The 14221-nt window shown below is 41.4% G+C and overlaps 1 protein-coding gene across 3 annotated transcripts in view; it reads right to left on the reverse strand.

The window, feature by feature from the left end:
* The window catches only part of xpo7 (exportin 7), a 33194-nt gene that overhangs the window by 13509 nt on the left and 5464 nt on the right, over positions 1 to 14221 (reverse strand). The window contains exons 1-21 of one of the 3 annotated variants that reach the window (XM_028463577.1): positions 13970 to 14103; positions 13654 to 13800; positions 12569 to 12662; positions 10483 to 10649; positions 10317 to 10382; positions 9822 to 9926; positions 9584 to 9749; positions 9403 to 9476; positions 8304 to 8423; positions 8097 to 8243; positions 5164 to 5336; positions 4891 to 5084; positions 3540 to 3645; positions 3336 to 3471; positions 3196 to 3269; positions 2251 to 2331; positions 1098 to 1161; positions 900 to 1008; positions 691 to 797; positions 251 to 339; positions 24 to 131 (exon numbers count right to left, since the gene is read on the reverse strand). In XM_028463577.1, the coding sequence (XP_028319378.1) occupies positions 24 to 131; positions 251 to 339; positions 691 to 797; positions 900 to 1008; positions 1098 to 1161; positions 2251 to 2331; positions 3196 to 3269; positions 3336 to 3471; positions 3540 to 3645; positions 4891 to 5084; positions 5164 to 5336; positions 8097 to 8243; positions 8304 to 8423; positions 9403 to 9476; positions 9584 to 9749; positions 9822 to 9926; positions 10317 to 10382; positions 10483 to 10649; positions 12569 to 12662; positions 13654 to 13800; positions 13970 to 13999 (2357 nt within the window). In that variant the 5' untranslated portion in view covers positions 14000 to 14103. Of the gene's footprint in view, positions 1 to 23; positions 132 to 250; positions 340 to 690; positions 798 to 899; positions 1009 to 1097; positions 1162 to 2250; positions 2332 to 3195; positions 3270 to 3335; positions 3472 to 3539; positions 3646 to 4890; positions 5085 to 5163; positions 5337 to 8096; positions 8244 to 8303; positions 8424 to 9402; positions 9477 to 9583; positions 9750 to 9821; positions 9927 to 10316; positions 10383 to 10482; positions 10650 to 12568; positions 12663 to 13653; positions 13801 to 13969; positions 14104 to 14221 lie in introns of those variants that run through there. The other 2 variants (XM_028463576.1, XM_028463575.1) reach the window with 2 other exon arrangements.

The raw sequence follows: 14221 nt of genomic DNA on the forward strand, positions 1-14221 counted from the left end.
TAAATGTGTGTATTTTGTGTTACCTGTTGTGTACGAGCTCTGCCATCAGTTTGAGGACTGGAGTGGTGCATGCTGGGTCGTGATACCACAGCTCCACGGCTCGCTGCAGGACGGGCAGGTAGGACGGGTATCTGAGGTCAGAGGTCAAGGGTCACCAAAGGCCAAAGTGAGGAGGGTCAGAGGTCAATGTGAGGAGGGTCAGAGGTTAAAGGTCAGTGTGAAGAGGGTCAAAGGTCAATGTAAAGGATACATCCAGTCGAACAGCATCATGAAGCTGGTTTTAGCATTGAAGGCAAAGGCAATTCCTCTGAGGTCCCGAACCAGCCCGACCAGAGTCCTCTGAGACACACAATCATGTACATTTATATACATAACACACCATTATACACAATCATATACATCACACACGATTTCTGTGTGTATACATAACGCATAATTACACACAATTCACAATAATACTGTATACATGATACAATTAATCTACACAATGTCACAACAACCTTACACAGCACCACAATGATGTACATATACACAATATAATTAATATAGACAATGTCACAACAGTACACAAAAACTAAATTATAAACAAAATATCACAATTATATACATAACTCAATTATATACACAGCAATGCCACACAATATCTCCTAATCACATACCCAGGTTCAGCCAACATGTCGGTTGTGTTACCTTTGCTTCCTGCTCGTTGAACGTGTTCGTGCTCAACATCTGAGCAACGGTTTCAAACGCAGCCGTGAGAGGCAACATGAACTGTTCGAACTGGTCCTCGTCTTCACCTACACGCACACACAATCTATGTCAAATCTCATGTGCATACTTCAGTGTGTTGTAATACTGCTACTCTTTCCGTGTGTAATGTTGTGTGTTATTGTGCGTACCCAAGTCAACCATCAGCAGTCGTCCCAGTGCTGTGTAGAAGGTTGTGCGACAGCGCATGTCACTCAGATTGGACTGATTGTTGACCCCCAGGAAGGAGAAGTGTTCACTCTGAGACACACAAACACACACAGTTTGTGTTGTTGTTGTTTTAGTTGGCTGAGAATCTTTTATTCAATGAAAGAAGTAAACAAACTGACTGTGTGGTTGTTGAGCATGAACTGAACAGCACTCAGCTTCACCAGCTTCCTCACACTGCTGTAGGTGAAGGGCGGAGTCAAGGAGAAGTAACACACATACAGACACGCATAGGATTCCCTTCAGCAATGTTGAGCGTAGGGGTCCCCTGCGGTGTGATTTCTACGCCAGCAGTCTGCAACCTTTACTCTCAAAGGAGCCATTTTGCCTCATTTCACCTACATTAATGTCCTTCTGGAGCTGAAAAAAAGCCTTCACAATGAAGAGACTACAGTGTATAAAATTATATACAGTTAACATTATTCAATATAGTTTTATGTAAAGAATATTTTTTTGAGTTAATGTATTTGAAGAGCTACAAAAAATAACTTTAATTTGACAACACATGCTAATTGCTCATTTCTTGACACATATCAAGCATGCATATTTAACCGGCATGATTTTATTTGGTGTCAATGTGTTTATTCATTAATACCCTCTGTAAGAAAATAATTCTTTATTTAAATTTTTTTTAAGCTGTAGGGAGCCATTGCAAAACAGTCGAAGAGCCACATGAGGCTCCAGAACCACAGGTTGCAGACCCCTGCCCTACGCTGTGAAGTCTCTTCTGTTGTTTTTTCCTTTTATAATCGGTAGCGTCGTAATAACTCTTTTTAATCGGCATAACCGAGAAACACACACATCAGCCGCACCGTCTACTTAATAAAGGCAATTTGCACGGATGCACCCGTCTTCACCTGAGGACCCCTGCAGCCACTTAGCTGCCCCCAATATTGCCCGTGTCCATCCAAGGTTTTGTAACCCATAATCACCATCCAATAAATGTCTATAACAGTCTCAATATTATTGCAGGTCCCACATAGTACCTCATTTAAATTTGACAAACGCGTCCTTTCTCCAGTCTTTTGAATAAAATGTTATTTATTGTCTCTATAGTGTCTGTGAGTTTTTATTAGTGGAGGAACTATACCAAGTATGGATAACTAACTATATTCATCAACACCTTCACAAATTCAACACATTACTTTTGGCTTTAAAGTAAGGCAGTAACACAAAAAAAAGTAGCTTTACTTCACAAAATATGTCTCTAAAAGTGTTATAAATTTCAAAATTTTCGGGGGGAAAACACAAACGCACACACACAAGGAAGGATATCCTAGGGAAAGGTCGTTGAGCAGCTGCAATGTCTTGGATGTGATTGGTTCACATTGGCCCCAATATTTCAAGTTTGTGATGCTGCAGGACAGAAAAGTAACAAACATTTACACACACGCAAACACAGCTTGTGTGAATATCATGGCTGCTCACTGAGATCAACGTATAGTGATTGAAATGTGAAGCTTACTGAAACTGCACTACTTTGTGTGGTGATTACCAGAATTAGGGTCAATAGTAATCATGTACTTGATACTTAATTAAAAGTATGATGTAATTGCAATTGAAAAAGTCTGCTGCTGTTGTAATTGTATTTTAATTGTAATTGAGTTAAAAAAAAATCAACTTTATAATCGTAATTGGCTTGGAAATTCTATTAAAACTGTGAAACCATGTTACAGTTCGATGGCTTACACATACATAGTTAATAATTGTTAGAATATGTTTCATATCAACTTTTACCACGACCTGTCAGTTCTCTTGAGGATCATTTTACCGTTTAAAAAAAAATTAAATCGATGGTTATACTGACAGAAAAAAAGCTCAAATGCCCAAACCAAAATTATCAATAACAATATTTTCATGGATAATGAAGTGTAACAAGGTAACCATGAGTTGAGCAACAAATTAGATGATTAATAATGTTTTTAGTGTATTGTACAGCTGATTTAAGACAGGGGTAAAAATGGACCCGTTATCATAAGGGATGCTAACAGAAAGCTAACACAAGAGGAAGGTTAAGGTTTATGGGATTATTTATTAAAGGCTCAGTAATTGTGATTGAACTTTAGTAATTGAGAACAGAATTGTAATTGACTTTCAAGGAAAAAAATATATAAAAAATGTAATCGTAACTGAAAAAAATTCTGGTCTTCGTAATTGAACATGGATAATGTAATTGACCCCAACCCTGGTGATTACACACACAGACACACAGCTACTCACATTTTCCCGATGAACACACTGAGCACCATCGTCTCATCGTTTAGACCCAAAACCTCCGAGAGCCGTCGATAGAGCTGAAACACACAGGAGTTACATACAGCAGGCAGAGTGTGTATATTAGTAAGTGTGTGTGTGTCCACCTTGGAGGACTTCTGGACTTGGTCTCCTATGTAGATCTTCCTGAACTGCTCAAAGAAGCTGAGCATAGCGAGCTCCAGACGTTCATTTCCAGCCTGAGCGAGGCGCGAGTCAGTGAGGTTCATCAGCTGCAGCACACTAAGACACACAAGATCATAAGTTTAATCCCTCAACAGCTTCACACACGCACACACTAACGTACTCACCGACACACCAACTCTCCGTCCATGGCGTCCTGTTCATCTGTGCTGGCAAACGACACACGGCCACCGATCACAGCACCAATGATGTAAACCAACCACGTGAGACGACCTGAAGGCAGAGGACGAGTGAGACACACAGAAAGACACATCGGCCCTCATTTACCATTCTTGAGTGAAAGTGGGAGCAAATCCGGGGTCACATTGTATCTTATGACAGGACCAAAGTGTGATTTATGAAACATTTATATTTGACCAATCTCAGCGAACAAATGATCGTGTGTTGATAAATGCGGCGGCTGAATTAAATACACATTAACTTGTTACATCCTCCTGTTTTGCAGGCCTCGCCCACTGAGGTCAAACAAAAAGAGAAACTTTTTCACGATTAAATTCAGCATCCTCACATCTGAGGTAGAGCAAAACAAAGATATGCCTTTAAAACGTGTGAAAACTGGACTCATTTAAAAGCTCTATGGAAGAGAATCAGCTACTGAGCAGGTGAAGTCTGCCCCCCTGTGTGCACGGAGAACAACTTCACAACAGAGATCCTGGAAACACACACAAATATGACGTTTATATCAACCTCAATCCACACGCTTTCGGCAATAAATATCACATTAAAAAAAAAAACTTAAAGATGACTAAATGTTGTCCCTTCTAGGATTATTATGCCTTCAGCCAATTTCACCTATAATTCATCACATTACTGATCAAATACTGCAGCTCATTTGTAAAAGTTTAAGAACTATTTCCATTTAAATGCATGAATGAGAGCACATCACTGGGGGCTGTACGGAGGAATTGGACCTCATTCTCCAAGACAAAATAAGGCAGCGCTCCGTCCTGTGTGTGTGCGTGCGCGCGCACTGGGTGAACCTATGCACTCCTGCTTGATAGCAGAGTTTATTAGCAAGGTTATACAGTATTTCCGTGGAAGGAAAACCAATAGGTGGTATATATAATAACGTGGGCTTTTTTTTTTATATTTATTTTGTTTATTTCGTTTTAATAATCTGTTTTGATCTGTTCTGAATGTGTGTCTGATTATGCTTAAATGACAGCTGAGGTTTGTTTAATACTTTATTTTCAGTCTCAGTCATATTTTGCTGCTGCACCACAAATCCACTCAAATTACTGTACACGAGGTCAGACCTGACATGAGATCTGATAGTAGCGCACAATCACGTCACAACTGATAAATACAGAAGCTTGCGTTGAATTTGATCAAACGCACATCGTACACTCAGATCTGAACGCATGAACGGTTGATAAATAAATGCTATTGTGTGTATTTTATGAGTACCCTCCTGCACAGTGACGTGTGTGTGTGTAGTGTGTAATTTGTGCACCCTACCCTCCTGCACGGTGACGTCTGCAGAGCTGGAGTTGGTGGACTGCAGCAGTTCCTGGTAGCTCTGTGCTGCCTGGTCGAAGAGTTGCACGAGGAGCGCGCACGTCTTCTCGTACTCGCAGCGTCCGATGGTGGAGAGCTGATCCAGCTGCTGCTGCACCAGACCAGCGTCGTCCAGAGGGTCCTCCAGGCCATCCCTGAGAAAACACAACGGAACATGAGGCAGTCCTGCCTTTCTTGGTTCTGATGGTTTCCTGATGGACTGACACTAGGTACCTGAGGATGACGTGGACCGACTCCAGCCTGGAGGTGATGTAGGCTTTGGTGACCTCAGGCGTGTACGTCTCCAGCAGGTGAGGCTCAGTGGCTTTAACGTATGGCACCGACGCTGCCAGTCGCTGCCACAGACTCAGCAGGTAGTGAACGCTGTTCGGGGCAAATTCCCAGTGCTGCAACACAGGAGAGAAGAGTGGTCAGCACAGTCGCTCCAAGTCCCCACCCACACACACACACCGGTTTTACACATCACCTAACAAAACACATTATTTTGCACCATATTTGTTTTTATTAACTTTTAAAAATGGGACTACCCGTGTTCCGCCATCTTGAATTCATGTGATTGATGATGTCACATGGCCACACAGCCTGTAAACGTCTCATTGTTTTCTATTGGAGTGAAGCGTTCAGCCTGCTTTTTCGATCATGTATCATCTTTTTAGATCAAAATGCTCATTTGTGCTGCTTTTGGTTGCTTTAAACAATCAGGAAAAGTTAAAGACGCCAATGTAAACCTATTTTCTTTACCAAAAAAGGATAAAAACAGTTTTGACCACAAAAATAATCTATGACTGCAGAGGGAGAGTTTCAACTCTGCGGGTTGGTAGCAGACAATAAAGCAGAGAAGAAGAGCTCTCCTAAGAGACCTTTACTTTCCCTTAAACAGTGCACGGCTGATGCTCTGTTGGTTAAAAATAGAGAGTAAATCATAGACTGTTGAAGGACTCCCACCCAAAAGGACTTCAATCATCAGGGTTTGTATGTCTTCAACAGTCTGTAATTTACTCGCTAACTTCCACCATCAGAGCATCAGCTGCGAATATGGTGCAAAATAATGCGTTTTGTTTGGCACAATAAGGATGTTTCAAATTTTTTAGGTTGTATTTGTAAAAACAGTGGAGGATCCCTTTAACATGGCCTGTAGAGATGAAACAGTAATCGTGTAAATCTTACAAAGATCTTCCTTTGATGGTCCCACAGTGAAAAGAAACTCTTAAGCTCAGATTATTAATGAGAATTAATATTTAAATCTACCGTCAGCAATATCCTAACCATCAGCATCTTATTCAACTGCTTCTGTTTCTGTGCACTGTCACCATGGCAACTGTATCCCACCCAAGTACCGTCCGATCCTGTGATACAGATCTTGTGTGCATGGCAGCACACGCCTTACAGTCTCTGTTACCATGATGACAGACCATCAACAAGTTGACAGTGGCTAACCCTAAACCTACTAACAAATCTGACTGCAGTTACTAGGGGTGGGGATTTAGACTTTCGGGTATTTGTCACGGCAACGATAAAAGTTACGATAAATAAACACCAATTGAGTCTAATCTTTTTGACAATAAATCAATCTCCTAAATAATGTCAAAGGCTAATAAAATACATCAATTAAGTTGAAGTAGTACACCAGTCCTGATAAAAAGTAGTAAAATGTAATTATACATTTTTCATTTATTTCCTCATTTATAATGAATAATTTTCTTTAAAAAAAAGAAAAAAAAAACACATGAAAAGCATACTCTTTATTATAAACCACTGCTGCTGAATCTTGTTTATTTTACATGTGATAATGAGTTATAAAATACCACTCTGATTTTCTCTAATTAAACCAGATCAGGATTGATGACTTCATCATTAATGTATTGAGAGCAGTACTAACAGGAGATTTTGGCGTTTCACTACATCACACAATCACAATAGTTACATTACTGTCTAATGGAGCCAACTTGGGGGCAATTTTGGTCCGTGGAACAACGTTTTTAGGGGCATTCTTGGCTGACTTGAGGGCCAAATGGCCAGTGGCCCTCACTAATTCTAAACACTGTACGCACTTACCTACATCATCAATAAGGATTTCTCGTTTCTATCATAGGGTGACATTCTTATTAGTGGGCATGTGCTATATCATAATCAATATAGCACATTCTTAGCGGTCACATGTCATCCTGGTTTCCATCTCAGGCTGTGTTCAGAGTCAGGACTGGATATGAAAGTGTTGTGGGTGGGATTAGAGAGGTTTAAACTGATTAGATACAGGTCACATGTCCCTCAGGAACAAACCTCTGAGGCCCCTCCTCCACCCCATGCTCCTCCTCCTATTTTGCCCTCATTACTTTACTAAACATTTTACAGAGCAAACAACAGGTCACGGTTTGTAAGAGATTAACACAGAGGAAAAAAAGAAGCTGCGTTGTCAGGTTGGAGGTTGTTTCAGGCCAGGGGTGTATTGCATAAAAAAGGGTTGAACTCCGAGTCTATCTATAAACTCTGGGTCAACATACCCCGCAATGGGAAACTCTGGGTATCAGATTCCATTACAGCTGGTATGAAGTGGTTGAATCAACCCTGAGTATGTAAATCTTGGGTTACTTACGTGCACGCGTGCAATAAAAAGCCATCATCAATTGAGCAAAGATTACATGAGCTGCCATGGCAACCACCCAGAAGAGAGAAATTTATTTAATAAGCCGGTTTTTGTGGAATATGAGCTTGTTCTAAAGGTGCGTTCACACAGAACGCCACATCAGCGCCTATAGTCACTTAAATCGCCCGTGATTAGTCACGCTTTTTGGTCGCTTCATCACTTCATCGCTCCAGTGATGTAACGACCGGGGAATAAGATGAATAAAATGTGTCTGAGGAGCCGTGGCAGCAGCATAGAGATGCTGCATTGAGAGCCCTCCCGTTACAGTGGCTATAAAGACAGTGAAGGCCGCTTGACGTCGCATCATTTTTATTGATTTTTAATATAATATAGTCGCGAATGTTACCATGGTAACATAGTCAGAGAAGAACATACTTCACCTTCAGGAATGGGATACTTAGAGTTTCCCTCATTTGAGCCCGAACATACTCAGAGTTTGAACATAACTCGCTTTCTGAAACACCCTCTCATGTTTGAGGAATGTAAACTTATATTCTCTCACCTGCAGGCTGGTGACGGTGAAGTTAGCGATGAGTCTGATGACCTCAGGGTAATTCTCCACCTTCACCAATTCTCCCAGCTGATAGTTGCTCTTCAGCCTTGCCAGCAGGCGGCAGAACTCATGGTAGTTGTTGGGGTCGGGCAGACACTGAGGAATACAACACATTAATGCTCGATATCAACGCATGCACACGCACAGTGCTGCTACCTGTGGGTTTGCCAGGATCCTCTTCACTCCATCCACAAGGTGAGAGAGAAACTTTGCTCGCTCAGCATTATTGAAGAGAGAGCGACGGACTGAAGCGATCTGTACCAAACACGACAACACCTGCACACACACGCACACATCAGCAGATACACAAACACACACCATCATATACACACAGATCAGCATACACACACACGCACACCGATAAGCACACACACACACCAGTGACAGCTGGCATATAGAGGGTGCTAGGGCACCGCCCCACCACTCAGCACGTTAGTTTGAGTAAGACAAAAAATTATAATAAATTAAAAATACTACAAAATAAAGTATATCTGTATTTAGATAATCACAATAAATATTATACAGATAATGATGATGTGTAAAGTTGTTTCGTTCATCTGTGTCTGATTGGTGACATGTTTCCTCCATGGGGCGCAAAAAACTTTACCGTCCACTATCGTTAAAAGTTGTACTTGCGCAGTAACTCCTCCTCAATATAAGTCTATGGAGTGAGTATGGGCGCAGTTTACCTGTGCACAGAGTCACTCTGCAGCTGTGCACAGTTGATGCAGCCGGATCATTTACACAACACTCCCCTACCACCATGGGAGGGGCTGACATCACAGTCGTCCGTCATAAAGTGGCTTTGACTGGTGAAACCGTGGGACGTTAGAAGGAGAAGCAAATTGAAGAAAGAAATTAAATAATTATGCTGGATAAAAACAGGTAGGACCCATTTAAAGCACTTTTCAGAGAAGGCAAAGAAACATTAATAAATTAGGAACAAACTGTATTTGATGATTTCAAATCTTGAATATGTTCATATTTTGTAAACTCGGTCTGAAATTATTTATTATTTTGTCAGTTCTTAAATTATGTATATTCATTTACCACTTCCTTTGTCACCCCCGTTTGTATTAAATTACTTAAACTAAAAAAAAGTATAATAACCCTGACACACACTCACTCTAAGTCTATTTTGGAGTTGTAGCCCCCCCTGGAGAAAAATGCACCAGCCGCCACTGATACACACACCCACAGATCATACACACACACACACAAACAAATGCACAAATCATCATACAAACACACTTACAAGTGGAGAGAGGGATGGAGGGATGGAATGATAGAGGTTGAAAAACAGCTGCAGGGTGGAAGAGTCCAGGAACGCTGAAAAACACACACACACTTTTAGTCCATTTTACAACACAACTGATATACGAACCCACTCCTCAGTAACACACCACAATGGGACAAACAGAGGTAGGCGGAGCTACCTGATCTCCATGACGTGGGGATCTGCACGGTGCACAGGTCGTCTGACGACTCGTCCGTGGACGTCCCAATGAAGTCATAGTTGAGGCAGTTGTAGCTGAGTTTGAGCAACTGCATCAAGAGGCCGTGCTGGGACTCATCGTTCAGGTTCAGGTTCTTCCCAGAGGCCTGAGGACGCACACGGTCAGATGGCGCCCCCTGCTATGCCGTCACCTCTGTGTGGAGCTAACACTGACTCACCTGTTTGAGGAGGTTACATGACAACGTGAAGATGTCGAAGAGCGACGAGTCTCTGAAGGACGACGCAATCTTTCTGTGTTTGGTCAGGGGATGTGTCGTATCGGCCTGGAGGAGAAACAACACCTTTACACATGTCCATCATAGACGTTTGAAGAATAGATCTGTTTCTGCCCTAAAATAGTCAACTCTTCCCCACCCCTTCCATTGTCCTATCCTGACTCCCTCTTCTTTGTTGCCTTCCCCCTCGGTGTAACACTGCCCTCTCGTTTCATATCCTCTCTTTAACAAAGTTATTATCCTTCCTTAGGGAAGTTTAGTGATGATACAAAAAAAAAGGAAAAGGAAAGAGACCAAAAGAGAAAAAGAAAAGAAAAAGTAGAGAAGTAAAGAAAAAGCTGTATAATGAATAAATCTGTTCCTGTGCAGCGGTTGTTTCATGTTCCTTCCAAACATGATTGTGTGTGTGTGTGTGTGTGTGTCATTGCATGTTCTCACCTGGTTGATCTCATTGGTCAGCTGAGACAGGATGGTGACGCCGATGATGCAATGTTCCACACTGTCCTGTAAACACGCACACAGTGTCAGGCATGCTAACCTCTTTGACTCACACAGCTAAGCTCTTCTTTGTGTATTTCTTGTGTACATGATTGTGTTTGTTCACCTGCAGGAATCTGGTGACGTCTGCGATGACGTTCCTGAACACATAGTCGTCTTTCTGACAGTCGAACCAGCCCAGTTTGGTGATTCGAGCGTAAAGCTGGATCAACGCCTGCGTCACGAAGGCCGCTAGCTTCGGCCGCGTTGCCAGATAGTTCAGCACATAGTTTCCTAACACACACACACACACATAACTGATCATAACGTGCATTAATCAAAGTCAGTCCCTCAAAAAAATAGTCAGAAAGTTGGAGCTGCATTTGTAGTGATTTATGAGAAGTACGGTGTACGCATTAGGACATCCTCAGGTATCTGAGTGAAGTACCAGATATCAGGAAAACCTCTGTCATTGGTCAGACCAAATGGACTCCTGACTCAGCATAACCTCCGTCAGTCAAAACGCCGTCAAATGAAACAGCCTCAGGCTTCAAAATAAAAACCATCAGACTCAACCGTCTACTGCCGGTGGTCATTCATATACATTAATGTATAAAAGTCCCATCTTCATCCTATAGACCCCTACACAAATAGAAAATTGTGCCATGATCGCCCAGCCAATAGGCTTCGACTTCCTGTAGCAGAGACTGTCAGTCAAACGCACATGCATGAACTGTGCACGGAAACAAGGCCGCGCACCACAACAGGCATCACTGAGCAGCATAGCATCATGGAGGAGCGCTCCCCAACTCCAAAGTTTCTACTAAAAAACTAAAGAAAAGTCCAGGTACAAAACTTGTGGATAAACGTCTTTCTGACCGCTACACAATTTATCTCGGAGCTGCTTTTCCAAGGGGGAGGGGCTGATTTGGCCACATTTCTCATGGGCAGGTAATAAACATGTTTTAATCAAACTACCATAAGTGTTTTATTAGTGAAAAACAATACTACACGTGTGTTGGTGTGTTAAACATTGTTGTTATGCTCCGCTATGCGTGTGCACAAAAGTAGAGGCGTGGCTTCTGGTAGATTAACAGAGGCAGGGGGAGGAAGTGGAGCTGTTTAGGGAGGGACATCAAGACGTTCTCTTTGCATCCTCCGGATAATCACTTTAATTAATTAGTGGTGATTGCTTTGTGGCCCTTACAAATTAAACATGTCCCGATCCGATATTGATATCAGATATTGGTCCGATATCAGCCGGAATACGAATATCGGATTTTATCGGTCTACATCTAAAATCACGATATAGGTGCTCCGATAAAATATATATATACTTTATATTTATATATATATATATATATATATATATTTGGATAGAACTTCTATCCATACATGACTGTGGTTCACACTCCAACAAAATAGATGGCGGCAGTGCAGCAATAAGCCTTCACACTCTCGCTCAAAGCCCACATGATCACAACAACGTGTGTGCGGCGCTACTGGGAGAAGGAGAAGTGATGTCGGCCATGCGGGAATATAATTTTATTAAATTGTAGATTGCATATTTTATGTTTAGGGTTAACATTGATGAAGAATAAATGGGTCAGTTTTTCTCATACCTACTGTTGCTGACTATTGTTCTCTGTTTGAGTGACGTCACTTGATCAAGCCTTTGCTAACATTTCATTCTACAAAATAAGTCATTATTATTTTATTTCGTTAAAGAATCAAACAAATTTTTTTAAGTTTGTATGATTCATGCTAATATTGGATCAATATCGGTATCGGCCGATATGCAAGGCTGCAATATCGAAATCATATCGGAAATGAAAAAGTTGTATCGGGACATCCCTATTACATATGGTGTGTTAGAAAGTGAGATAAGTAAGGGCTAACTGACCTTGGTAAAGTGTCATTAAATGTGTTTATTTTGAAGGTGATCTTCTTCTTTGGTTGATGTGTTAAAAACACAGTGAACAGTGATGCTGGCCAATCACAGGCTGTGTCACAGTCACATGCTGTTGGTCTTCTCTACATGTTATAGTAGTTCACTGAGAAATACTGCTGCAGGACTAATTAATGACTCCTTTTGACCGGCCTTAAAGCCGTGATGGGAGAAGCTTTAGTTGTGTGAGACATGCAGGACTGCAGCTCTCCAGGACTAGAGGCTGTAAAATAAACACAGACTGGGAGAAGAAGAAGAAACTCACGGATGTCGATGCGCTGCTCTAGAGGCAGAGGGTTGCTGGTCCGTGAAACCAGTTTGGACAAACACGTGGCAGCGAGAAGCTGCGAGTACGAAGACTTCAAGACACAAAAATACACGAGTGATTAAACACACAGAGCAGCACAACATTTCAAAATAAAAGACAAAAACAAGTAAATTCATGGAACTACATCTTGGAAGAAAATTCATGTATCACACATTTTAAATAAAATCTAGAGTTTGTATTCTCTGCCACAGGCATCTATTTACTTTATTAATTTATCTGTCAAATTGTGTTGTATAACAGCCTTTGTAAATTTTGTGTGATTGTTTGAACAAAAATACAGGAAAAAAATACTAATTTTAAACTAGAATTTTATGAAACTCCTGACATTAGAAACACTTTTAGTATTTATTAATGTTTAAACGACACTTTGACTGAATCAGACACAAAAGACGGTTTCATTGTGGCATTTACTGTTGTTTTCTCATATTTTTATATCCCTTTGATTACACCAAAAATTAGTTTATAATAAGTAATAAACATTTTTTGTAAACGTGTGGTTGTCCCCATGTGTGAGTTTACCTGCACATGTTCAACCTGCACAGTTTTCAAAATAAAAGTAGGTAAAATTAGCAAATTCTTGGAGCGATGCTGCGTGTTTTTACAAAACACCCACATCTCAAACTTCCTCTTCACAGCTTTACTGCTATTAATGTTTATTTTGTTAGTTGTTTTTCCCCCTTTTTTTCAAACAAAACTAAATAAGTTTAATGAATAAATTACATTTAAATCACATAAATAATTTTTCAATTGTTTTCAATGAATCCTTTAATTGTTTTGGGTTCAGAATGATTGAAAGCTTTGAAACAGACTTTTTCTGTGTGTCTGTGTGTGTGTGTGTGTGTGTGTGTGTGTCTGTCTGTGTGTGTGTGTCTGTGTGTGTGTGTGTCTGTGTGTGTGTGTCGGTGTGTCTGTGTGTGTGTGTGTGTCTGTCTGTCTGTCTGTCTGTCTGTCTGTCTGTCTGTGTGTGTCTGTGTGTGTGTGTGTGTCTGCGTGTGTGTGTGTGTGTGTGTGTGTGCACTCACGCTGCCTCTCTCCAGCAGCAGCTGACACTTGCTCAGACAGTCGGGGCTGTTGGTGAACTCCAGCAGAGCTTTCTCGGCCTGGTGACGGACGCTGGTGTCGGTGGTCTCATAAAGCTGCTTACACAATATCTCCAGCTGGGCGAGGCCCTGATAACAACACAAGAGCACACACACTGCTTTATCACAGCACAACAGACACACACACACACACAGGCCGAACACCAGCAGAGACCATCGTGTTCCTAAATGTTTCACCGTGTGAAAGAGCAGAAACCACCGAGTCATGCTTAAGGAGGGAGTGGTGATGTTCACTCACCTCACGTGAGGTCAGCATTGCATCATTCATTCACACAGACGTTAAACAAAAAATAAATATTCAACAGGGACCAGGAAGCGATGGGACAAAAGCCTTAGAGAAAAGGACAAAGTGTGACTGACAAAGGAAACACACACAGGGCATCAAAAAGCAGCCGACTGTGCTTTCCCATTCCATTGGTGAGGGCTACAGTTCCTGGTTCAAAGGTCAGACCTGAGCACATTAACACACACTTCTAACTGAAGCTAGTCC

This window comes from Gouania willdenowi, chromosome 12, assembly GCF_900634775.1.
Source record: "Gouania willdenowi chromosome 12, fGouWil2.1, whole genome shotgun sequence".
Taxonomy (NCBI): Eukaryota; Metazoa; Chordata; class Actinopteri; order Blenniiformes; family Gobiesocidae; genus Gouania; species Gouania willdenowi.